This window comes from Lactuca sativa, chromosome 5 (genome assembly GCF_002870075.4).
Source record: "Lactuca sativa cultivar Salinas chromosome 5, Lsat_Salinas_v11, whole genome shotgun sequence".
Lineage (NCBI taxonomy): Eukaryota > Viridiplantae > Streptophyta > Magnoliopsida > Asterales > Asteraceae > Lactuca > Lactuca sativa.
In genome coordinates this window covers 337517306-337544024 of record NC_056627.2, presented here as the reverse complement: position 1 = coordinate 337544024, position 26719 = coordinate 337517306, and the positions used below count along the sequence as shown (strand labels likewise).

At 37.6% G+C, this 26719-nt stretch overlaps 1 protein-coding gene across 1 annotated transcript; it reads right to left on the bottom strand.

Annotated features, from left to right (window-relative positions):
* Nucleotides 1–24459: 24459 nt before the first annotated feature.
* On the bottom strand, nt 24460–25824 carry LOC128126140 (uncharacterized). Its single transcript, XM_052763889.1, has one exon. It carries the CDS (start codon nt 25822–25824, stop codon nt 24460–24462), a length of 1365 nt encoding a protein of 454 aa, XP_052619849.1.
* Between the last annotated feature and the right edge of the window lie 895 nt (nt 25825–26719).

Below are 26719 nucleotides of genomic sequence, written 5' to 3'. Positions count from 1 at the left end.
CAAGATTCGTCTTCGCTTCATACAAATCCAAACTCTTTGACTTTCTCATCGAAGCAAAGATTCCATCTGCGAGACGCTTGCTTAAGTCCATAAATGGACTTCTCAAGCTTACACACTCTATCCGGATGCTTCGGATCCACAAACCCCTCTGGCTGAGCCATGTAAACATCCTCAGCCAACTTTCCATTAAGGAAAGCGGTCTTGACATCCATTTGCCAAATCTCATAATCATGAAATGCGGCAATTGCTAGCATCACTCTAATAGATTTAATCTTCGCAACTGGTGAGAAGGTCTCATCATAGTCAACTCCGGGAGTTTGAGTAAAGCCCTTCGCGACCAATCGCGCTTTATATGTGTGTACGTTCCCATCCATGTCGGTCTTCTTCTTGAAGATCCATTTGCACCCAACGGTCTTACGTCCGGGCATATAATCAACCAAATTCCAAACTTGGTTATCATACATGGATTGGATCTCGCTATCCATTGCCTCTTTCCACTTTACAGACTCCGGGCCTGCCATGGATTCCTTATAGCTATTAGGTTCATCAAGGTTTACTAGTGTACCATCACTAATATACGTGTCCCCTTCGGTAGTAATATGAAAGCCATAAAACTGGGGATGAACTCTAACTCTATCGGAACGTCTAAGAGGTAAGGATTCGCCAATCGGTTCAACCGGAGTTTCCTCCTCGGGTTGAACGCCAGCGGTAGAGGTTCCTTCATCTATCGATTCTTGAATCTCTTCAAGTTCGATTTGCCTCCCACTGTCTCCTTGGCTTATGAGTTCTCACTCTCGGAAAACTCCTCTCCTCGCAACGAAGACAACATTGTCCTTCGGTCTATAGAAGAGATATCCAAAGGATGCCTGCGGGTAGCCGATGAAAATACATCGCTCACTTCGAGGTTCAAGCTTGTCGTGAGTATCTCGTCTTACGAAAGCCTCGCAACCCCAAACCTTGATATGTGCCAACGAGGGAGCTTTCTCTGTCCACATCTCGTGAGGTGTTTTGGCAACCTTCTTAGTAAGGACTCGGTTAAGGATATGGGCGGCAGTCTCTAAGGAATACCCCCAAAAAGAGATTGGTAGCGAAGCACGACTCATCATAGAGCGAACCATATCTAATAAGGTTCGATTACGCCTTTCTGCCACACCATTCAACTGCGGTGTCCTAGGAGGCGTCAATTGTGAAACTATTCCACACTCCTTGTGGAATTCAAGACTTAGGTACTCTCCTCCACGATCGGATCGAAGCATCTTGATTTTCCTGCCCAATTGATTCTCCACTTCATTCTTGAAATAAGTTTGATTTAAAAACCTAATTATTCCATTCTAATGGTGAATAACCGTTCAAATCATCAATTCCTTTCACAAATATATAAAAGACACATGGAATCACATGTTGAATATAATCTTGAACCAAATCGCGTCCTTAACTAACCTAGATCAGAAGGATTTGATCTCATAATCATATCAACAAGCTAACGTACAAGTTCTTAATGTTAAAGTACATATCATCACCAACTAAGGTTTCAATTCCTTAATTCCATCAGTAAAAATAAAATCAAACACTTAAATGGTGAATTGTTGATATCACTACTAGAATATAGGCGTTTAATGGCATGTGAACCATGACACGCAGTGATTTATGATACGTAAAAGTGCATGGCCTAAAAATAATTTCATCTCCTTTAAAATTTAAAGGGTTTAGGACACACATTTTTGCGTGTCCTAAAATTAGTGTTATAACAAAAAAAAATATGGAGGATGCCTATTAAAAAATACGTGTTATGTAAGCATGTTGTTTTATATTTTTTTTAACGAAAGGAACATTTTTCCATCCTCCTTGTGCGGGAAATGAAATCACCAAAAATTAAAAACCCCGCCTTACCTTCATTGTCCCCATACTTTCTTTATATAAATCCTTTCTACTAGACACAAAATTGAGACCAATTGATCTTATGCACCATATCATTCCAAATAACTTCAAAGGAGTGATTTGTAACAAGACACAAAATCATTGAAAGCAATTTGAAGGTTCTTGATCCTGCTTCCCCCTATACCCTAATCTATTTTGAGTCGTCAACTCCTCATTGTTCTTTCAGATTTGAGACTGCTATTTCATCACAACTAGGAGTTAAAAATTCAATTATGGGGTTTTAAAAATAATGCCTTTAGCCTAAAATGGGATCTCACACCTTCGTTCAAACGGACTCCCAATCGACCTCCTCCCAAAAGGAATTGCAAACTTTACAATTAGCCCATAACAAATCACACAATACTAAATTTGAAACCAACGTTCGATTCGATTGGAATTTCTTCATTTAAGCCTTCTTTCTTCAAAATCCAATCTCCAAGCTTCCAATTGCAAGTTCCGATTCCTTTTTCACCCGAGCATGTCTTTATTACTGAAAATGAAATTTTAACATAATGAAGCATCTTTTGTTCATTATTTGAGGTAAAATTAACATAAAGTATTAAGATAATGCATGATCTTCATTGTTCTTGTCATTTAATTCATGTTCTTTATTAATGAATCTATCAATCTTAATTATTTTTCTTACAATTGGTATCAGAGTAGGAGATAGTGTAATTAATTCGCTATTCTTCTGTCGAGTTTTTTGTAGGGTTTTACATTTTACTTTGATCTATTCCTATTGTCTTAATAGTCTCAATCGATTAAAGATTCTAGATCAGGATCTCATGTTTTACCCTTGAACTCGATTCACATTTTACACATCTGGTTTCATTTTTGTTTCCGAAATCTTGATAAGATGGCCCATGAAGATCCTCACTCTCTTTCGTTGAATCTCTCAAGTAGTATCGGATCCATGACAAGGATTCCAATTCTCCTTTCAAACGACAATGAATTTTGGGCACTCCACTTTTAAGAGCATGTTCTTGGAATAGAAGAACATGGTTCCATAATATGGCATGCGATTACACAAGAAACGTACATGCATACAAATACCAAAAAGGAGATCAATACTCTAGCCGAATACAACACACTTCTCATTGAACACACCATTCCACAAGATGAGAAGGATAAACTAATGAGTAATATAAAAGAAATGAGAATCCTTCGATTTGCTCTTCCTCCAGACACTTTTTGTCTTGTGAGTGCATGCGATACTACTAAAGCTATTTGGGATAGGTTGAAGGAGTTGTACTCTAGTGACGTTGATTTGGAACATTCTATGCAAACATTGCACTTATCAGAATTTAGAGAGTTTGTACAAAAGCTTGATCAGAAGCTCGATTAGACGTTTAATCGAATCAATCATTTGTTAAGAAGGATGCTCAAGAACAATCTCAAACGTGAAATAATTGAAAAAAAGCCACATTTAGGAATGGAATCAGATCCGAATGGAAGACTGTTGTTTCTACAGTGAAGGCACACGAAAAATTTAAGAGCTATAGGTTGGTCAAACTCGTGGGCATTTTGAGATTTCATGAAGAGGAAGTAACAAAGGAAGTGAAGGTTCTTTCAAGCATGGGGATCCTTGGAATTGGTTGCAAAAGGAAAGTAGATTGCCAAAGAAGATTCCAAATCAGACCTTTCAGAAAGTGAAATCTCAAAAGACAACAAGGCACTTTTGGTGTCCAATCCCATGAAGTTCTATAAGAAGAACTTTTCTCGTTACCGAAATAAGTACATGCAAAGTAATTCAAGTTCAGAGAAGCCTGGGGATGAGTTTTTCATGAACTCAGGGAATGATGATGAAAAGAAAAAAAAAGCTATAGTGTGATTCAAGTTATGATTGTAATTACTATCATGGCAAGAATCATTTTGCGAAGGAGTGTTGAGGAAGAAAAATGAGAAGAGTGAAAATGAAAAGGATGAAGCCTATTATCTATAGAAGATAGAGGAGCTTCAGAAAAAGAATGTTTCAAAGGCGAAGCCGACATTGATTGTTCAGGAAGGAAGTGATGAAGACGGACAAGTTGAGGTGTGGTCTACAAAATCGGAAGATGATGAGGTCAGGAAACCCACACATGGTGGGTGTTTTGTAGCAAATTCTGAAGTGTAGGGATATGAAGGAAAGTGCTTAATGGTTCAGAACGGGGTTTCGGAATAAAGAGGGTACACTACTGATGGTGTCCGAACATCCGAAAGTTGTTTTGCTGCAAAGAATTTTTCGGGGAGCAAGAGAAAGAATGTAAGAAGGTGATTGATAAGGTACAATCTATACTCAAATCTTTTAACATTCATGTCTCTCGTTATGATTCTGAACTAGACGATTTAAAATACACTATTTCTAATTTTAGTGATAGTTTAAAACGAAGTCGTCTCAATAATTCTAATCTTACTGATCAACTTAATAGGGTAACATTTAAAAGTGAAGAGAGAATATTAAGAACAGAGGCTTTAGAATTAGAGCTTACTAGGTCATGAGAGTCAGTCGTGCACTTTTGAAACAAAGGAACATTTTACTTTCTAAGTGTTTATATTTCAATATTACTCAATTGTATTTGGATTGTGAAATAGAGAAAGGTCTGCATAAAATGATTTTACCCTTTCTTGAAGTGAAAGAGGATGGAATCGATGCTGAATGTTATAAATATGAATCTATTGTTTCATCAGATGACGTTTCTATTTCATACAGGGTTGGACTTGAAAAAATCGAGGAATACATACAAACTAAAGACCACAAAAACATGTTGAAAGAAATGTTGAATGAAAAAGATAAAGAACAAATAAAATTAAGTACTATGCAAAAATATGACTCATTATGCAAGAAATTAAATTCAGAAAATACTTTTGATTCCAAACACATTTCTGAAGTTGATGAAAGTGATATGAGTGAAATTTCGGTAGAGGAAGAAATTGATTGTTCTATTTTTGTGCAAAATGCCAATGAACCTAAGAAAAATTTGATTTCTGAAAACTCAATTGAATTCATTCGCATTGTTGAAAACAAAGGTTCGAATGTTTTGAAAGAAAAAGTAACTGTTTTTTATGAAAGACCAAACTATTCCGAATCAAGTTTTTGTTAAGACATGACTAGACAAAAATGATACAACTGAATTAACGTCCCTGGTTGTTGATGACAATGCTGATGGATGTGATGAATTCTTTTGGTCCAAGCCCATCCTTAATGGCGATGTAACAAAAGTTCTTTCAGAAATGACCCCATGGAAAACAAAAGGAAAATATATTTCAGAACCGTTGAATCATGTTGAACTTCGTTATGATCAGGCTGGACCAAGTGACACAAAAGATGTTTCTAGCTTGATCAGAAGCTCGATTAGACGTTTAATCGAATCAATCATTTGTTAAGAAGGATGCTCAAGAACAATCTCAAATGTGAAATAATTGAAAAAAAAGCCACATTTAGGAATGGAATAAGATCCGAATGGAAGACTGTTGTTTCTACAGTGAAGGCACACGAAAAATTTAAGAGCTATAGGTTGGTCAAACTCGTGGGCATTTTGAGATTTCATGAAGAGGAAGTAACAAAGGAAGTGAAGGTTCTTTCAAGCATGGGGATCCTTGGAATTGGTTGCAAAAGGAAAGTAGATTGCCAAAGAAGATTCCAAATCAGACCTTTCAGAAAGTGAAATCTCAAAAGACAACAAGGCACTTTTGGTGTCCAATCCCATGAAGTTCTATAAGAAGAACTTTTCTCGTTACCGAAATAAGTACATGCAAAGTAATTCAAGTTCAGAGAAGCCTGGGGATGAGTTTTTCATGAACTCAGGGAATGATGATGAAAAGAAAAAAAAAGCTATAGTGTGATTCAAGTTATGATTGTAATTACTATCATGGCAAGAATCATTTTGCGAAGGAGTGTTGAGGAAGAAAAATGAGAAGAGTGAAAATGAAAAGGATGAAGCCTATTATCTATAGAAGATAGAGGAGCTTCAGAAAAAGAATGTTTCAAAGGCGAAGCCGACATTGATTGTTCAGGAAGGCAGTGATGAAGACGGACAAGTTGAGGTGTGGTCTACAAAATCGGAAGATGATGAGGTCAGGAAACCCACACATGGGTGTTTTGTAGCAAATTCTGAAGTGTAGGGATATGAAGGAAAGTGCTTAATGGTTCAGAACGGGGTTTCGGAATAAAGAGGGTACACTACTGATGGTGTCCGAACATCCGAAAGTTGTTTTGCTGCAAAGAATTTTTCGGGGAGCAAGTGAAAGAATGTAAGAAGGTGATTGATAAGGTACAATCTATACTCAAATCTTTTAACATTCATGTCTCTCGTTATGATTCTGAACTAGACGATTTAAAATACACTATTTCTAATTTTAGTGATAGTTTAAAACGAAGTCGTCTCAATAATTCTAATCTTACTGATCAACTTAATAGGGTAACATTTAAAAGTGAAGAGAGAATATTAAGAACAGAGGCTTTAGAATTAGAGCTTACTAGGTCATGAGAGTCAGTCGTGCACTTTTGAAACAAAGGAACATTTTACTTTCTAAGTGTTTATATTTCAATATTACTCAATTGTATTTGGATTGTGAAATAGAGAAAGGTCTACATAAAATGATTTTACCCTTTCTTGAAGTGAAAGAGGATGGAATCGATGCTGAATGTTATAAATATGAATCTATTGTTTCATCAGATGACGTTTCTATTTCATACAGGGTTGGACTTGAAAAAATCGAGGAATACATACAAACTAAAGACCACAAAAACATGTTGAAAGAAATGTTGAATGAAAAAGATAAAGAACAAATAAAATTAAGTACTATGCAAAAATATGACTCATTATGCAAGAAATTAAATTCAGAAAATACTTTTGATTCCAAACACATTTCTGAAGTTGATGAAAGTGATATGAGTGAAATTTCGGTAGAGGATGAAATTGATTGTTCTATTTTTGTGCAAAATGCCAATGAACCTAAGAAAAATTTGATTTCTGAAAACTCAATTGAATTCATTCGCATTGTTGAAAACAAAGGTTCGAATGTTTTGAAAGAAAAAGTAACTGTTTTTTATGAAAGACCAAACTATTCCGAATCAAGTTTTTGTTAAGACATGACTAGACAAAAATGATACAACTGAATTAACGTCCCTGGTTGTTGATGACAATGCTGATGGATGTGATGAATTCTTTTGGTCCAAGCCCATCCTTAATGGCGATGTAACAAAAGTTCTTTCAGAAATGACCCCATGGAAAACAAAAGGAAAATATATTTCAGAACCGTTGAATCATGTTGAACTTCGTTATGATCAGGCTGGACCAAGTGACACAAAAGATGTTTCTAGTGAAACCTCTTTGGAACAAAACGAAACGCTAGTCAACAAAAGAAAAACCGAAATCTAACATTCACAGGTCAGCTAAAGAACTTATGGATAAGAAAAGATAGATGAATGCTAGATATAGGAAGAATTTTCAAGAAAGAAAGTGTTTTTCGAAAACTAACAATTCAAATCAAAGTTATATCAATTCAGAAGGAGCTTCTAATCAAAAAGTTGATTATTCTAAAAATCCGAAACCTAAATCAAAGTTTGCTCCAAAATCACAGTTTTCGAAACCAATTGAAATGCCAAAAACCAGTTTTTCTCCTAAATCCCAATCTTCAAAACCTGACATCAAGTCAAAATATGTTAAGGGCAACAATAAAGTTGTTTCGGATCCAGAGACAATTCTCAAGGAATACGAAGCAAATCTGAAAAAGGAAGAAAAGTCATTTTCCAAAAGAATGGGACCAAAAATCAAAGAATAGATTCAACGAAAATCCAATTTTGTTGAAATTAATCTGTTTGATCATAGAGTGGAAGTTTTTAAAAATCGAAAAAGGGAAGAATCATGTTTTGAAAAGAAAATATTTTTGGGTTGATAAAACAAAGATATTTCATGCTCAAAGGAAATCCTCACAAGGACCCAAGATGGTTTGGGTTCCTAAATCTCTCTAATTTTTGCAGGTTATATGTGACTGTTAGGGGTGTCAAACCCAACAAATAAAGGGGTACGATATATTCCTAAGTAACACTACTCTATTGCACTAGAAAGTAGTACAAGGCAAGTAGGGTCGATTCACAGAGACACGGGACAATCAGTCTATACCCTTTTTGCGTAAGGTACTTGTTCACAAAAGATGAAAGAAAAAGGGGAATTTGATTGCAATGATTAGACAAATAAAGTAAAATCACAAGTAATTGGTTGAATGAGTAAATTAAATTCTGATATTATAAAGACTCCAACTTCATGTATGACACTTCAACAATGTGAATCCAAGATGACAAGACCTTTGTTTCATTCTATCTAGGTTGGTACTTGAAAATGTTAACAAGCTCTAACACTTTCCATTCACCACAATAATTAACCAAAACAAGCTCTTTGATTAATCCTAACCTTACTAACCTAATTTAAACAAGCTCTTAGAATTAGATTGAAAGATTGCATGAAGCTTTATGTGAATGTTCCCAACAACACCCAATACTCCTCATAAGCTAGGGAGTGTAAAAGTGTATGAATAAGATTTACACTAAATTCATTCAGTAGATGTCAATTTAATGCTTGTTACTTGTTCAATTTCACAAAACATTTACGGATTTTGTAAAAGAGATAACTGGAATGACCTAACCCTAATTCAAATGGCCAATAAGAATCACAATTAGAATCAAACATTCGATTGAAGCAAAATCAAATTCATTAGATAGAAAGTAAGAAAAAACATCATGTCATATGATTAGATTCACAACTAGAAAGTCAAAACATGAGTTGGAGAAATTAGAGTTCTAGCCACACATGACTAGAACAAAACCAGAAATCTAAAAGATGAATTCAAGAACTAAAATGCTTACAAATACGAAATCAAAATGTTTCCAAATGCTTAACGGACAATCCTTGCTAAAAAGTTCAACTCCTTCTCCTCAAAAATGCTTTTTTTTTCTGCTCTCCTCCCTCCCAAAATGACCTCATTCCCGAAATAAGAAAAGAGGAAAAACTGCAAAAAAGACAGTTTTTAAGTCGAACACGCCCCGTGTCGATATAGAGCAAATAAACACGGGCCGTGTTGAGTGCAAGTACAATGCCCAAAAATGCCCAGATTGCCCAACACGCCCCGTGTCCATATAGGCTAAATGAACACGGGTCGTGTTCATCGAAGTCAGACAATAAATGTTTGATAGCCAAACACGCCCCGTGTTGGATTCTAGGGCAAACCCAACACGCCCCGTGTTGCCCTCTGGATGCTCGTCCAAACTTGATTTTTCTAATTCTTCCGATTCTCGTCCAATCGTCCCGCAATCTTCATCAACGCTCCCTAGCACCTCCAAAAGCGTACTCTAACCCTCGGTTCACCTGAAATTGACATGAAAGAGTGCAAATAAGGCTGTTTAAGAAATTAACCTAGATATGCTAAAATGTAATAAAAAAAACGAAATTATTTTAAGGATATACATAGAAAAAGGGCTAAAAGTTGTGCAAAAAGGGTGCACAAAATGCACCCAACAGATCTCCCCAAGCTTAGACCTTTCTTGTCCTCAAGAAAGATCAAGAAATAGACGAAACGGGACGATTTCTGGATGACAAAAAGGAACTTAGAATGAAAAGGGTGTGAAGGATCCTAAAGGCTAACAATAAATGCATGCAATGTAATGCCATGAAAATTTAAGGTATATACAAAATGCACTTGAGAAACAAAATGAAACAAAAGAAAAAGAAGATTAAGAACAAACACAAAATATGTACTTTTGTAACTAAATAAAGGTACGATCATACTTTACATCAATGAGGCTTCGATCATTGATACCTTGGAAACCATCCTGTTTCCTTCCACATATCACAGACTCTCAATGTGAGGAAGACCCGAAACGGTGTAACCCAATAATCTAACCAAAATTTTATTTAATCTTTATACCTTACTAAGCTTTATGGGCGAAAATAACAGAGTCCGGATCTCATGTCCTTAAGACTAGATGGCCAAGAATTTGAATCGACGCATCCTTATGAACCCGTCACGGCGAATCAGCTTTCGCTGAAACAGTGAGCCCACCCGAAGGGGCCCAGCTCCTATGCTTTCACTTTTTCGAGAGCCACAAGTATCATATCACACAGTTCTTCATTCGCTAGATTTGACTTGAATTGGCTTTTGATTTGATTGAACTTTGATTTGTACTTCGTTTTGAACTTGGATTCTTCAATCTTCATTTTTGGAATTTCTTTAGATTTCTTCGTTTTCGCATTTGAGAATCTGCTTAGGGTACTAGATATGATAGTTGTACCCTTCCTTCTTTCTTGACTGTGTGGGTCTGATACTTAAGCTCTCTGTTACTGCGAGGGTAACGTGTGTCAACAAATAGGTCTGTGTTCTGTGGGTTCAGAGTTGCCGATAAAGATTCTTTTTAAACATTCAAAAGCAAATCATCCTAAAGCTGTTATTACCGCCCAAAAAACGTTTCAATATAAATTCTTTTTATTATCTAAGGCTAGGGTCTCGAATTACGGTGTTTGGGTCCCCTAATTATGACAGTTGATTCTATGCTTTCGGTAACAATCCGGTTGCTTCGGTATTTTTTTCATTTCATGGAGCAATTGTATGTAAAGAGTGTCATCATCTCGTACTTTTTATTTTTATTTTTATTTTTTTTTTTGAAAAATGCATGCATGGATATGAAATGCAAAAATTGGTAAAATGCACAAACTTGAATTTTTTTTTTGAAAAATGCATGCATGAATATGAAATGAACCTAGTGTACAAATCTACCCCTCCCCAAGCTTGAATATAAGCATCGTCCTCGATGCTCGAAGAGGGGGAAACAACCTAAAATGGAGGTGGAGGAGGGGGATAGTAGCTGGGGTCGTGGGTCCAAGCCCAGAAGTCCTCCTCCTGTTTGCGCTGACGCTCCTGATCCCGAGCGTACTGAGTGGTGAAGGTGGAAAAATTATGGGTCAGGCTTGCAATATCCTGCTAGTAGGTGTCGAGGCGGGTATGGATTGACTGGAATGCATCCATATACTGCTGATGATAAGGTGGGGATGCAGCAAAATGGGATGAGCTGGCACCACCGGTGGTAGAAGCACGGCGGGGCTCCTCCTCCTCCTCCTCATCATCACCATCTTTCGCGTTGTCTTCACTTTGCTGATCTACCTCGGTGGAGTATGAGTGGGGGAAGATGTATGGAATGATTTGCCAATCGGTCATGTGAATGGGATCTCGGTAAGCAAGAATGCCTTTATTTTCTGGTGTGATGAGGAGCTTTGGATCATGATTTTGACCCACGGTCCAATGGTGTGTGCCATCGCTTGCCGAACGGAAGAGTCGCATGGACTCAAGGACAGTAGTGGTGAGATAAGGCTCACCCGGCAGTGGCTGATGGGGACCGGGATATGGGGCTCGGACTTGGGCGCTCTTGGCGAGCATACTGACAATACCCCCGCAAACAAGTTTTCCCGATCGGGATGCGCTCAGGCAAAGGAGCTTGTGGCACACAAATCGACCATAATGAGGAATGAGGTTTTTCTCGGGATGGCTCATTGCATAGAGGATTTTGAGTTCTAGCACGCTGATGGTGCTTCGCTCCTCTCTAGGGGCGACGAGTGAAGCAATGATTCTATGGGCCACCTTCATCACGGGATGGATAAGTGATGAGGCTTTGGCAGCGCTAGAGACATATGGGTGTTGTCGGGTGAGTTGAGTCCACCATGTTGAGTCAAAGAATCCTTGAATTGGGTCGATGGGGCCAAATGTGTTTTCCATTGGGGCCCCCACAATGGAATTGATTTGATCCAAAGAGATCTCATAGTCTTGATTCATTAGACGGAAGTAGAGGATCCCATGGTCCAAAAAAACAGAGGATAGAAACTCAGTTGTTGGGACTTTATAGCTCAATTCATAGACCCTCAACAAGCCGTGCCACCGTATATTGCGGAACATGGTTTTGACTTGGTTGTAAACATGCAACTCTTTTAGGGATGGAGCATGCGTAAATTTTTGGATGACATGACCCCATTTAAGGAATGAGTCAAGTTTTCCCTGTTGAATTGGGCCAAGACATACGACACCGCAATGAGACGGGTCGATTGGGGGTGTTGGGGACCTAGGTGGAGGTGATGGGGATCTGGATGGAGGTGATGGAGATCTAGGCTTCCGACGGCTGGTGGATGTTTTGGTCTGTCTTGGTCTTTCGGAAGATGTAGCTTCCATAGTCAAGTTTGGGACAAATTTAAAAGTCAATGGGTCAAAATGTCAAAAAGTCAACTGTTGACGGGTCCAGTCAACTTTGAACTTGGCCACCAAAATTTCGCAGGAAATTTGGTTTTCAAAGATTTCCTACTAAGAATCAAGTCCAAATAGATCACAATTTCAAGTACTTTGACTCAAGAACACAAAATCCAAAAGTTAGGAGTTGGAAAGAATTTACCGAATCGTGTGTTGTTCTTGATGGAAAAGATCTTCCTTAACCTCCCCAAGCTTGCCCCTTTCAAGATTGAGACACTAAAACACCAAAATCAAGTGAGAATTTTCGGATCTAGGGTTTGTCAAAACCCCCAAATCCACCATTAAAATGCAAGATAATGGTGTTTAAGATGGAGAAGATTAAGTGTAGATGATAAAAATCAAACCTTTTTGTAGATGAAAGCCAAAATCTTGAAGATATTGAAAGGTTTTTTTTTATGAAAATCGGACCTAGGGTTTTTGTTGGGAGAGAGGGGCTGTTAGAAAGTGAAAGTGGGGATAAATGAGGTCAAATCCTGTTTTTTTTCTTTAAAAAGGAGAGTAACTGTTGCGCGGACACGCCCCGTGTCGCCCTAGGCCAAATCGACACACCCCGTGTTGGGGGTTCTATGCTGAGTTAAAGACGAACACGACCCATGTTGGGTCAAGGCCAAAACCCCACACGACCCGTGTTGGTCTCTGTAAGAATTTGGGACTTTTTTTGCATGGACACGACCCGTGTCAATTGCAGGCCAAAATGAGACGCGACCCGTGTTGGTCTCTAGAAGAATTTGGGATTTTTTTGCATGGACACGACCCGTGTCAATTGTAGGCCAAAATTAGACACGAACCATGTTGGTCTCTGGAAGAATTTGGGACTTTTTTGCATGGACACGGCTCGTGTTCCATTAAGGCTAAGAGGAACACGACCCGTGTTGGTCCCTGGATGCTAATCCCCACTTTTTGAATTTGAAAATTTCCCTCTCTTGGGAATGAAATACTTTTCCGCACCAAGGCCCGTTCTTTTGGTTTGAAAACAATAACAAAACACATTTGGAACATTAAAAACCATAAGAATGTAAAGAACGAAATGTTTTAATGAAAAATGACGAAAATTGTTGGGTTATGGGCATTCTAACACTCCTATGGTGTACATGCAACCCTATAAACCTTGGATCTATGTTTTCTCTATAATACATGCAAATAAGAACTTTCCAAGGCTTTAATCCTAACTAGCATATTATGAAGTTCTTATACTACAAAGTACTAGTTAGATGACATACCTTTTGATGTAGCTTGATGTCTTCAAGCTTTAAGAGCTTAGCCCCAATAGTGTGGAAGCCTCAAATGGAATCACAAATCACCAAAACACCTCGGAAGACTTTAGAGAATATGGATACTTGGTTCTCTCTAGTGAAATTGGCTAGCCCTTCTTAGTGTACCACACACTAGTACCAATTTCACCAACCAAGGACATCTTTATATAGTAAGTAGGATTAGGGTTAAACCCTAATACCCATGACCTTTCATTTCCTAGGATCCATGGGTTAAACACTCCATGGACTATCCATGAAAGCTTAGCCCAACCTAAATGAACTTGGCCCATTCCATATATATAAGAGTCCATATTTAATTAGTTCCTTTTGATCACTTAATTAATTATAAATTAATTCTTGATCAATACTAACTAAATAATATGATTCCATATTAATATATTAGAACTTATAATATATTAATATTAATCATAAACATACTATTCTCAAAAGATTATCCATATAAATTGTGTCGGTGAAATGCAACCCAAATGGACCATGCCGGGTCGGGTCAAGTACATACCAAATATAGTTATGGACTTAGACATTAATCCAACAGTTTCCCACTTGGATAAGTCTAAAACTATTATTGCGTATGACTTCAAACCTAACTGGCAATCGTAGCTCCTAAAGCCGTTGTCGAACTCTGATCTTGTCAATGAACTTGTCCATTAGATAAGGGATCATATATTCCTCCATTCTAGATATCATATGGACTAAGACATGGATTAAAAATCATTCTCTCTGTCCATTAATTTGTTGTTTCCCGATTTCCGATTTATGACGACTGACTAATTGAACAAATCAAATCAGTCCTGGCCCGGCCGAGCACTTCCATTTGTCATCATCAAATCATCGAGGGGCCCACAGATATCGCTTTTACCCCAAAGGTAAAAGGAATGGATAAACTTCGACTCATATGGCTTGTTCTACTACTTGTTGAATCATACACAAAGGCACGTTTTATAGCACCGAGTTACCAAATGCGTTTTCGTGCAATCAATGTACTATCAACTCATAGTAACAACTCATATCTCTAGGTTTGAAGAATATAAGATATTATCGTCTCATGATCACTCGTGATAAAATCCATGAAGTGATTCCAATGAGCGCAGGTTGAATCCAATACTCAGAACTTATGAGCACTCATGACTGTTGTAGCCCTTTGTCCAACACCTTAGACCTCTACAAGCCAACCCATGACAATCTTAATTCATATCTACTTCCAACATATGACCGATTGTGGATGGTTTGAATAACTTAGTCATTCTGGAAGAATAACCTAGTTTATTCAGGAAGTCAAAACATGCAAAATGAAACACAAGAATAATTGAATCCAATATGGTATCAAAACCTATGAACATAAATAAAACACCTTTTATTTATCACCATATGATTACACATTTTTCATGTATACTGTTTCAGCTATCAACTTTATTCTTGAATTTAAAACAATAGTAATCCCATGCTCCAAGCATGTACACTATGTTTTCTAAACACTAGTCATGCCATACACCAAGTATGCATACTATGTTTGTCTATGATCTTTACTTTGTGAACTAGATCCATTGAACATAACTTCAATAATTCTCTTTTCACACTCCCAAATCCTTACTGCAAATACAAGAATTCCAAATGCATGTCATTTACTGAAATCTGTTAGATTCTAAACTTATATGCATTGATCCTCTTGTAATGATTATGCACAAAGTCAGAAAGACTTGACAACAATCATTACAGAGTATTCCAAAGGAGATCAGCTCCTTGGAAACTTCCTTCTTGCATTAAGTTTCCTAATCTTACACAGATTGAATAATTTCTAACTTTGAAACATTTCCATATTCCATTTTGACTATCACTTCTGAACAGGAGTTGCCTCCTTACAGATTATGTCAATATGGTCCTTTCAAAATTATCACTATACTTCCAACTTTCCTTGAGCACCCAATCTTTGGTAAACCTTAAATTGTCCTCGACAATTGTTTAATCCTTTTAGTCATATCCAGTTCTAAACCTTTTCCCTTCTTAATGCCCCAGGCATTTGGAAAATTTTAGAAAGGATGAATATAGCACATGTAATCGATCCTATATCCGAAGCATATGGGAATCGATTCATGATGTCTCACATAAAGACTAAACCAGTCTTTTGCTATAATTTCCATTTCAATTTGCCAAGTTCTCATAATTCAGATTATGAAAAGGGATGCCGTAATCATAAGAGAATTTTAGAACGCAAATAATGGACTCATATACAAAATTTCCTTATGTTGAGCCATTCCAACATGAAATTCATATATATATATATATATATATATATATATATATATATATATATATATATATATATATATATATATATATCCTTGACTAAATACGATTAAAACCTCAATCTAAGCTTTTAGATTTGAGATGAAGTATAATTTCCTCTCCCTTAATTATAGCAAAACAACTTTTTCCCAATTGAAACCTTTTGTTTTCTATAATTAACATTGCTAACTTGCAACCTTTATCATAATTATCATGCTCCCACTAACATGAAGATTATTCGCATAACACTTATGCTCCCACTAGCTTTGACATGTACTCAGAAATTAGCTGACTTTCTTACCAAAGTTCAGATTTCTGATACTAGATTGTTTTGATAAAACTTTATCAAAATCATACACCTTCCCTTAGATAGCACACTTGTGTGTCTAAACAATTATGAAGAGGGATGCCGTAATCATAATGGTTAGACCTTTTTGCCACTTCTCACAAGTCCAAGTTAGTGTGTCGGTAAACCACACACGCTCCACTAACGACTTTGAGAATGCAAATATCACAATTGCTATCTAAGCTAAAATCTACTTAGTGAAAGTGTTTCCTCACCATCATTTTCATGAATCGGAGAAACACCTTATGACACTTAGATTTGCTGGTGTATGTGTTCTTTATCCATGTGAATTGTCGTAACCATAGTCACAAGACAAGGATAATGACAAATCCAAACTAATATGGACTGAACTCAATCTTAATTTCTTGCCACCTGGCAGCTCAAGGGCCTGCCATTGCTTCCAAGTTGTTGTGCAACTAATTGAGAACTCTAAGAACTCATACGCAAAGCCAACTTTAACTGGAATGGGCACAGAATATGTCAACACGATAGGTTATAAACCTCAAGTCGTGTGCTGGTGAAGAACCTCAGGTTCTCTTCTTGATTAGTTCTTGAGACTTTCAAGACCTTTAAGACTCCCACTGTCCTCTTGACCTATAAGACCCCCTTGTCAAACATCTAAGAGATAGTGTGGATTCTAACCAAGACAAACACTTCACACAATTGGCCTAAGTTGGTCTTTGTTTTATCCAAAACATCACAACTTACCAATTTCAAATGTACAAGAGTAGAAAACTTTTACTCTTACATTTGACAAGTGTTTTTAAACCTTCTTTAAGACATGTCACTCAAGTTATAATCTTGGAGTATGACTCTAAGACTTATATTGGAACGAAGTATGACTCATCTTCTTGATTTAACCATTTCAACAATTCAAGATCCCTCTTCTTAGTCATAAGAATGCACTAAGATTTCCTTAGAGAACTAATTTTGATATGGTTTCTTAATCATTAAGATGATCACAAAACTGATACTAAAGTACTCTCCCATCTTTTCAGATTTGAGAAACTTTTATCCTTCTGCCTAATTTGATTCTTCTTATTCGCTCTGCCATACATTGGAACCTTTTCCAATGTCTCAGAGTTACACTTAAGCTTGTAAGTATAATCATGTTTACTGAGCTTTAGTAAACTATGACGAATTTTGTGGTGGACTTAATCAGTGCACAAGAATGTGTACTCGATCTCTTAGTCCTTTACTTGACTTACACATCAATGTGACCAAGTAATTAGTCTTAATTTTCCAATACTTGAAAGTTCTCATTCATCATGCTATACAACTTGCATGATTCCAAGTTCCGGTCCAATTGAAACTTGGGTGATGGGAATCTTTCCTTATTTGGTAAATTTAGACATTACCACAAATGAAAGAATCAATTTCATATTTCCACTCTTGCTATTAATGGAATCATATAAGCAACAATTTTTCCTCAAATGCAATTGTAAGGATATTTTAAAATAAATAAAATCTAAAATTTTCTTTTATTTTAAAACTTTGTGAAAAAACTTATCCTTACAATCCATATGAAAACTTGTTGTTATCTATTCCTAAGCAATATCTCATAACTCCTAAGAAGTAGCTCAAGAATCCGATCTTCAAACTACGTGATAGAAATCCATCTACGCGATCAGATTCAGCATATTCTTTCTTTAAGTTCCTTTACTTTTCTTTGATTCTTAAAACATCACCATGTGACCCAGTCACTTCATGTATCAGGAATCTCAGAATAGAAACTTAGCAGAGTTAGATAGTGGACTTTACCTAAAGTAGAGTCAAACTTATTGACTTTAACACCCTTAGGTAAATTGGCAGATTCGTAACCAATGCCCCTTCCTTTGGCAATATAAACATATGGACCCTTTGGTAATGGTACACAGGACTATCACAAACTTAGCTTTTCTCTTTACCATTTGGTCAACCGAGTTGACTATGGCCGATCCCTTTACCATTGGGAAGAGAATGCTTTTCTGGATTTCCTGTGTCACTATTGTCAATGTCCATCAAGTTTTAAGGAAGTTGATCTTAACAAATAGATAAGATCATTAAGAGTCTTGTCATAGTCTGTTTCATAGGTGTCCCAAAGGAACTCACTATGTGACTTAGAAAGTGATTGAACCACCAACTTTCTCAAGACTTTGACACCCAACTCTCCCGGCTTGTCAATATGTGACTACATCTCCAAGATGTGATCACACCTAGACCTTGCATTGCCAATAGGGCTTGAGTGACCTTGAACTTGTGGGTTAGGGAGAATAATTGGAGGAGGTGAAAGAAGTATGATTTCCATGGGACATCATCTTCATTTATGAAAGCTTGTTTCAAGAGATTTAGGAAGATCATAAATTTCTAAACCAGACATCTTTTGGGAGATATTCAAGATAGTTGATCTTAAGTCCTTAATATAACACCCAATATGAAATATTAAGGCTAGGACCCAACAAACTATTTTATAACTTAGAAAAGGGATGCCGTAATCCAAGCTATAAAATATTTGAAGGTAGGTGAATGACGATTCACCAATTTCCACCAAGATAAACGAAATGTATTATTAGGTTTTAATTGGTTTTGAAACTCCTAGATCTATTGAGATTCATTGAACTGTTCAATGGCATGTTTCAATCTCGAGTGTTCCCTTCAGGTTTTGTGACCGGGATGCCGAGGATCACAAAACAAGGTGAGAAGTAACCATGCAAATTACTTGGTACCCTTAAGTGTTTACCCCTCAATCGATGTGCCGGTTAACCACACATGCTCCATCGATACTATGATAAACATCAAGTTACCCTTTGCCTACCTTGTTAAATATGAGTTAGTGTGCCGGTTAACCACACACGCTCCACTAACCGACTTAAACAAAGTGCAAAGTGTAATTCCATGGATTAGCACCTTATTCACATTTTCCTAAGTAACTAAGATTGGGTATTTATAAGTGTTTAGTTACTTAGTATTTATCATTAATACTTTTAATGAAGGGAGAATTATAGTCCTGTCAAACCCGTTCGGCTAATGACCCTCCACCAGTCAAGCAAGCGGTGGGTGAGAGTGGACACCCATTAAGTTGTCATTTTATAGGCAACAACCTTATACCCACCTTATAGACCGGCTTCGTGAATGAGGCCTACTAGCGGTAAGACTGACTTTACTCTTATACATACATACATATATATATATATATATATATATATATATATATATATATATATATATGTTATTAACTTATAATATTATAAAGTATAAGGGTTGAATTTTAATTCTTTAAAATTCTAAGGGCTAACTTGGAATTAAAGTATTCATAAGTGAAAACTTTTCAAATTCCAAAACTTGAGGGCAAGTTTTGAAACTATTCAAAACTAATTAATTCCATAACTTATGTGTTTAAAGTAGTTTTAATACAAAAACTCTTCAAGTTCCATAACTTGAGGACAAGTTATGGAAGACTTTAAACTAATAAAAGAATTAACTTTTCTTTATTTTATAACTTATGGAATTAATTAAGGTTACACTTTTTTTTAATTTATTATTTAATGAAGAGACTCTTGGTCATCCATAACTTGAGGACAAGTTATGGAGTCATAAAGCAATTTAATGAGGAAAAAGACTCTTCATTTTGTAACCTATGACAACTTTTATGAGTTTTAAGATTCATAAATGTGACTTATAAGTTACATAAACACATTTTATGAACTTCTTTTAGATTAATTTGGATTAAAACCAACTATCACATAATTTTATTCATTAATCTAAATTCACTCATAAAACAAGGTAACAAAAAAAACTTTTGGTGGTCCATAACTTATTCTTAAGTTATGGAATCCTTTAAAACATTAACACCAAATTTTGTAACTCCATAAAAACTTTGAATCAATTTTTTTTAAAACCTTTTTCATATCCATAACTTATGGAGGTTTCAAAAAATAAAACTCTTTAGATCAAACTTTTAAAACTAATAAAATAATCATATCATTTTATCTTTTATTAAATTTGACCTAATTCAACTCATAAAGCAAATTATTCAAATTTTACAAATAATTAGTTTTTCACAAGAACAAGTAATTATCTTAAAATTTGACAAACTTCATGTTTTTTTTCTTTTTTTTTTTTCAACTTTGAAAATAAAATATTTGCATCAATATAACAGAAAACAACCCGTGGCTCTGATACCACTGTTGGGTTATGGGCATTCTAACACTCCTATGGTGTACATGCAACCCTATAAACCTTGGATCTATGTTTTCTCTATAATACATGCAAATAAGAACTTTCCAAGGCTTTAATCCTAACTAGCATATTATGAAGTTCTTATACTACAAAGTACTAGTTAGATGACATACCTTTTGATGTAGCTTGATGTCTTCAAGCTTTAAGAGCTTAGCCCCAATAGTGTGGAAGCCTCAAATGGAATCAGAAATCATCAAAACACCTCGGAAGACTTTAGAGAATATGGATACTTGGTTCTCTCTAGTGAAATTGGCTAGCCCTTCTTAGTGTACCACACACTAGTACCAATTTCACCAACCAAGGACATCTTTATATAGTATGGAGGATTAGGGTTAAACCCTAATACCCATGACCTTTCATTTCCTAGGATCCATGGGTTAAACACTCCATGGACTATCCATGAAAGCTTAGCCCAACCTAAATGAACTTGGCCCATTCCATATATATAAGAGTCCATATTTAATTAGTTCCTTTTGATCACTTAATTAATTATAAATTAATTCTTGATCAATAATAATTAAATAATATGATTCCATATTAATATATTAGAACTTATAATATATTAATATTAATCATAAACATACTATTCTCAAAAGATTATCCATATAAATTGTGTCGGTGAAGTGCAACCCAAATGGACCATGCCGGGTCGGGTCAAGTACATACCAAATATAGTTATGGACTTAGACATTAATCCAACAAAAATACCCCCGGGTTGCCTCCCGGTTAGCTGCCCTTGTTTTAGGTCGTTGGCTCGACTTTGTCCCCCAGGTGTGCTTCATTCTTGGTATGTGGGGTTCTCCAACTCATCTACCTCTTCATTCTATACCTCAAATCCTTCATAAAACGGCTTCAACCTGTGACCATTAACTTTGAATGTTTTACCCGTTTGCTTGCTCATGATTTCCACTGCACCATGGTCAAACACCCTTGTGACCACGAAAGGACCGACCCATCTTGATCTTAACTTTCCTGAAATTAGCTTGAATCTTGAGTTGTAAAGCAACACCTTTTGTCCTTGTATAAAAGTCTTTCGGGAGATTGCCCTGTCATGATATGCTTTTGTTTTCTCCTTATAGATCATGTTACTTTCGTATGCATCATTCCGAATCTCCTCTAGCTCTTGGATATCAAGTTTCCTTTTATTTCCCACCTCATCTTCACTCAAGTTGAATTTATTTACCGCCCAAAAAGCTTTATGCTCAAGCTCAACTGGAAGATGACATGCTTTACCAAACACAAGCCTATATGGGGACATACCAATGGGAGTTTTAAAAGCAGTACGGTATGCCCATAAGGCATCATCTAGCCTCAAGATCCAATCTTTGCGGTTTGGGTTGACCGTTTTCTCCAAGATACTTTTGATTTGCTTGTTTGAGACTTCTGCTTGTCCATTGGTTTGGGGATGATAAGTTGTTGTGACTTTGTGTGTCACTCCATATCTCTTCAAAACACCTTCTAGCATCCGATTGCAGAAATGAGTCCCGCGGTCACTTATGAGTGCCTTTGATTTACCAAACCGTGAGAAAATCTGTACCTTAAGGAAATCGACCACAACTTTGGAATCATTAGTACGGGTGGCCTTAGCCTCCACCCATTTGGACACATAGTCCACTGCTAACAAAATATAAGAACAACCAAAAGAGGGCGGAAATGGTCCCATAAAGTCAATGCACCATACATCAAAAATCTCACATACTAGAATAGGGGTAAGGGGCATTTGATTTCTAGAGCTTAAGGATCCGGATTTTTGGCACTTTTCACAATGTGCACAAAGTACATAGGAATCATGGAAAATAGAAGGCCAAAAGAATCTGCTATCTAAAACTTTCCTAGCTGTCCTTTGGGGTCCAAAGTGACCACCACAAGCATAAGAATGGAAAAAATTAAGGATAGATTGTACCTCTTTTTGCTCAACACACCTGCGAATTACTTGGTCCGCACAGTACTTCCAAAGATAAGGCTCATCCCATATGTATCGTTTGGCTTCCTTCTTGATTTTGTCTCTTTGCCAACGGGTTGAATCTGGGGGAAAGTCACTTGTGACCAAGTAATTGACGATATCTGCATACCATGGTGCTTCTTTGGCTGCAAATAGATGCTCATCTGGAAATGTGTCACAGATTGGTACACCATCTTCGAGCGATACGATGCGACTTAGATGATCCGCAACCAAATTTTCCTTTCCACTCTTCTCTTTGATCTTAATATCGAACTCTTGCAAAAGCAGCATCCACCGTATTAACCTCGACTTTGAGTCTTTCTTTGTAAGCAAGTGCTTTATGGCTGCATGGTCCGAGTATATGATCACTTTAGTTCCAAGGAGGTATTGTTGAAACTTCTATAAAGCAAAGACAATAGCAAGCAACTCTTTCTCTGTTGTGGTGTAGTTTCCTTGTGCCCTATCAAGGGTCTTTGATGCATAGTAGATGACATGGTGTGCTCGGTCAACCTTTTGTCCCAAAACTGCCCCAACCGCGGTATTGCTAGCATCGCACATGATTTCGAATGAGAGATCCTAATTTGGCGGTTGAATAATGGGGGCGGATGTCAACAAATCTTTCAAAAGGTCAAATGCCTTTTTGCATTCATCACCAAACTCAAAATCAGCCTCCTTATGTAGAAGTTGACACATCGGCACCGTGATCTTGGAAAAATCCTTTATAAACCACCGATAAAAACCTGCATGGCCAAGAAAAAAACGTACTTCCCAAACATTTGTCGGTTATGGTAAGCTCTTAATAATATCTGTTTTGGCCTTGTCGACTTCTAAACCTTTTTGGGATACCACATGTCCAAGTATCAAGCCCTTGTCAATCATAAAATGGCATTTTTCATAATTAAGGACTAAGTTCGTGTCAATGCACCTTTGTATGATTTTGGTGAGATTTTGCAAACATTCATTAAAAGAGTTTCCATAAACAATAAAATCGTCCATGAAAACCTCTATGATATTTTCGACATATTCTGAAAATATGCTCACCATACATCTCTGGAAGGTCGCGGGTGCATTGCACAAGCCGAAGGGCATGTGTCTATACGCAAAGGTGCCGAAGGGACATGTGAATGTGGTTTTCTCTTGGTCTTCCGGGGCAACCGAAATTTGATGAAAACCAGAGAAACCATCAAGGCAGCAGTAGTGGGATTTCCCGGCCAATCGTTCTAACATCTGATCAATGAATGGTAAAGGGAAGTGGTCTTTGCGGGTGGAAGCATTCAACTTCCTATAATCGATACAAACTCTCCATCTGTTTTGCACACGAGTGGGTACCAATTCCCCTTCGGAGTTTTTAACAATGGTAACTCCAGATTTTTTCGGGACTACTTGCACAGGACTCACCCACTTACTATCAGAAATGGGATAGATTACACCTGCATCCAAGAGCTTCATGATCTCCTTTTTAACCACCTCCATCATAGGTGGATTCAACCTCCTCTGTGCTTCACGGGTTGGCTTGAAATCCTCTTCCATCAGTATTTTGTGCATGCATAGTGATGGGCTCAACCCTTTTATATCTGCAATAGTCCAACCAATAGCCTCCTTGTATTTCTTCAAAATGCCAACTAACTCTTTTTCTTCTTCTCGTGCCAGCTTGGTCGAAATTATCACCGGTAGTGTCTCTTCCTCTCCAAGATAGGCATACTTGAGATGGTCGGGAAGAGCCTTCAACTCAAGAGTCGGCGGTTATACTATGGATGGGAGAAGTTTCAGATTAGAACTTTTTCGCTTCATGCGGGGTGGTTCAACTCTCATGGGCTATGCTTTCTCCAAGGAATCAATTACTTCAATCAATTCGTCTTCCAATGTGTACTTGTCAGCCAACTCCTTAATCCCTGTCTCATCAAAGTGTTTGCTCAAGATGGTGGTTAGCACATCTTGGCTTGACATCTCAAAGCAATCATTAGTACATGAATCAATAACATCTATGAAGTTTAAAGAATGAATATCGCTAGGATAACGCATGGCTTCAAAGATATTAAAGTTAATTACCTCACCATCGAACTCCATTGACAAAGTACCATTTGCTACATCTATTTATGTTTTTGCGGTACTCATAAAGGGTCTCCCCAAAAGGATGGAGCTCGATTGTGGGGTGTTTTCATCACCCATGTCTAAAACATAAAAGTCAGTGGGAAAAACGAGCTCATTAACTTGCACTAAAACGTCCTCCAATACACCTTTCGGATGTACCAAAGACCGATCAACAAGTTGAATGATAACTTTGGTTTTTGATAAAGGTCCAATTCCCATTGTCTTATAACTTGAATAGGGTAAAACATTAATTGATGCTCCAAGATCAAGCATGGCACGTGGTACAAAAAGGTTACCCATTTTTCAAGGAAACGTGAAAAAACTCGGGTCCTTGCATTTTTTGGTAGCCGATTTTGTAACACGGCTGAGACATTTTCGCCAACCTTCACAGTTTGATTTCCTTTAAGCTTTTTCTTAGATGTGCAAAGTTCCTTAAGGAACTTAGCATATCTAGGAATCTTTGTAATGGCATCTAAAAGAGGGATATTGATTTCAACCTTTCGAAACATGGCCATGATTTCATCATCTTCCGTTTCTCTTTTGGTGCTTGCCAGCCTTGAAGGAAATGGAGCTGGTGTGACTTTCACTTCGGATTCTATTAGCTTCTTGGACTTTGGAGTACTCTTCTTTTCCTCTTCTTTGACAGCTTCTTCCACCTCAATCTCTTTCTCTTCTTCTTCTTCATCATCCGGCATCCTTGGACGCTCATAGCTTTTCCCACCTCTTAGTGTACTTGCACACGCATTGTGTTTTGGGTTCTTCTCCGTTTGAGAGGGTAGTTTGCCTTGCGACTCCATCTTACTCACGGATTGAGCAAGTTGTGATACTTTTTGCTCCAGCCTTTTTATGCTTGCTTTGGTTTCTTGTTGAAAGCTTTGAGTACTTGTGGCAAGGCTTTTTACTATGTCTTCTAAGGACATACTTGAAGAACTTGCTTGTGGAGGGGGTTGTTGTGGATGCCTTGGTTGGAAATTTTGAGGTTGGAATGGTGGTCGTGGTTGATTTTGAGGAAATGGTGGTCTTGGTTGATATTGATGCGATTGATTTTGCTGATAATTCCCTTGTTGATTGCCTCCCCACCCTTGATTAGTGTTCCATCGCTGATCACCTCTTGGTTGCTCATAACCTCTCTGATTTGCCCCTGAATAGCCTCCCATGGCTTTCGCTTCTTCATAATCTTCCTCTTGAAGTTGTGGGCACATATCGGTTGGATGCCCCACTTGGGTGCAAATACCGCATGGGCGGGGTGTGGGCTGCACACATTTGTCTTTGGCCAACATCATGACTAATTTCGTGAGTTCGGACAATTGAGCTTCAATCTGAGGAGTTTGTACTTCTTTTACACCCCGGGGTGCATCCGTATACCATTCTTCGTCATAGGTTGAATGTTTGGAATCTTCGGCCATGTTCTTAATTAGATTTTGGATCTCAGTTGGAGTCTTATCGGGCAAAGATCCACCACTAGAAGCATTGAGAAGCCTTCTTTCCATGGGGGTCATACCTTCAATGAAATATTATAGGAGTTGATACTCGGTGATCCCGTGCTTTGGAAAACGAGCACAAAGTTGCTTGAATCTTTCCCAATATGTGTGGAAAGCTTCTCTTTTGTGTTGCTTGATTTCGATAATTTCCCGTCGTAGGGCTGAAGCTTTCATTTCGGGAAAATACTTGTCCAAAAACAACCTCGCAAGGTCCACCCAAGTAGTCACCGTCCCTGGTGGAAGGTCATAGAGCCAGTCTTTGGCGGCATCTTGCACTGCAAATGGGAATGCCCTAAGCTTAATCTGATCCTCCATGACATTGTGTGGTTTCATACCCACACATACTACATGGAACTCGGTGAGGAACTTGTGAGGATCTTCGTTCTCCAATCCTCTAAAAGTTGGGAGTAAGTGGATAAGCCTGGATTTTAGTTCCAAGTTGGTGGCGGCTGGGTATGTGATGCAAAGAGGTTGTTGAGTCACCTCTTGTCTTGACCATTGACGGAGAGTTTGTTCGAGTGGTGGGTTTGGAGGACCTTGATTCCCTCCAGGGTTATGTGCCATGGCTTGAGAATTGGTTGTGGTTTTTGTAGGTGAACTGTTTAGGATATTATGAATAGGTGAAGAGGGTGGAGTGGTATTTATGGGTGAGGCTGTTTGTGGTGAGAGTAATGGGTTGTCTGTTTCTGATGCGGATACACTTGAGAGGGGTATGTCCTCCCAAATGTTGATGACCGGGGGATTGGATGATGAAGAAGTACCGGAAACCGGTTGCCTCTTACGAAGCTTGGCTTGCTTCCTTAACTTCTTTGCAGTCTTCTCTATCTCCGAATCAACTGGCAATGGTGTACCTGTACGAAAAGATCTAGGCATAAACAATTAGTAACACCGTGTCCCCGACAAC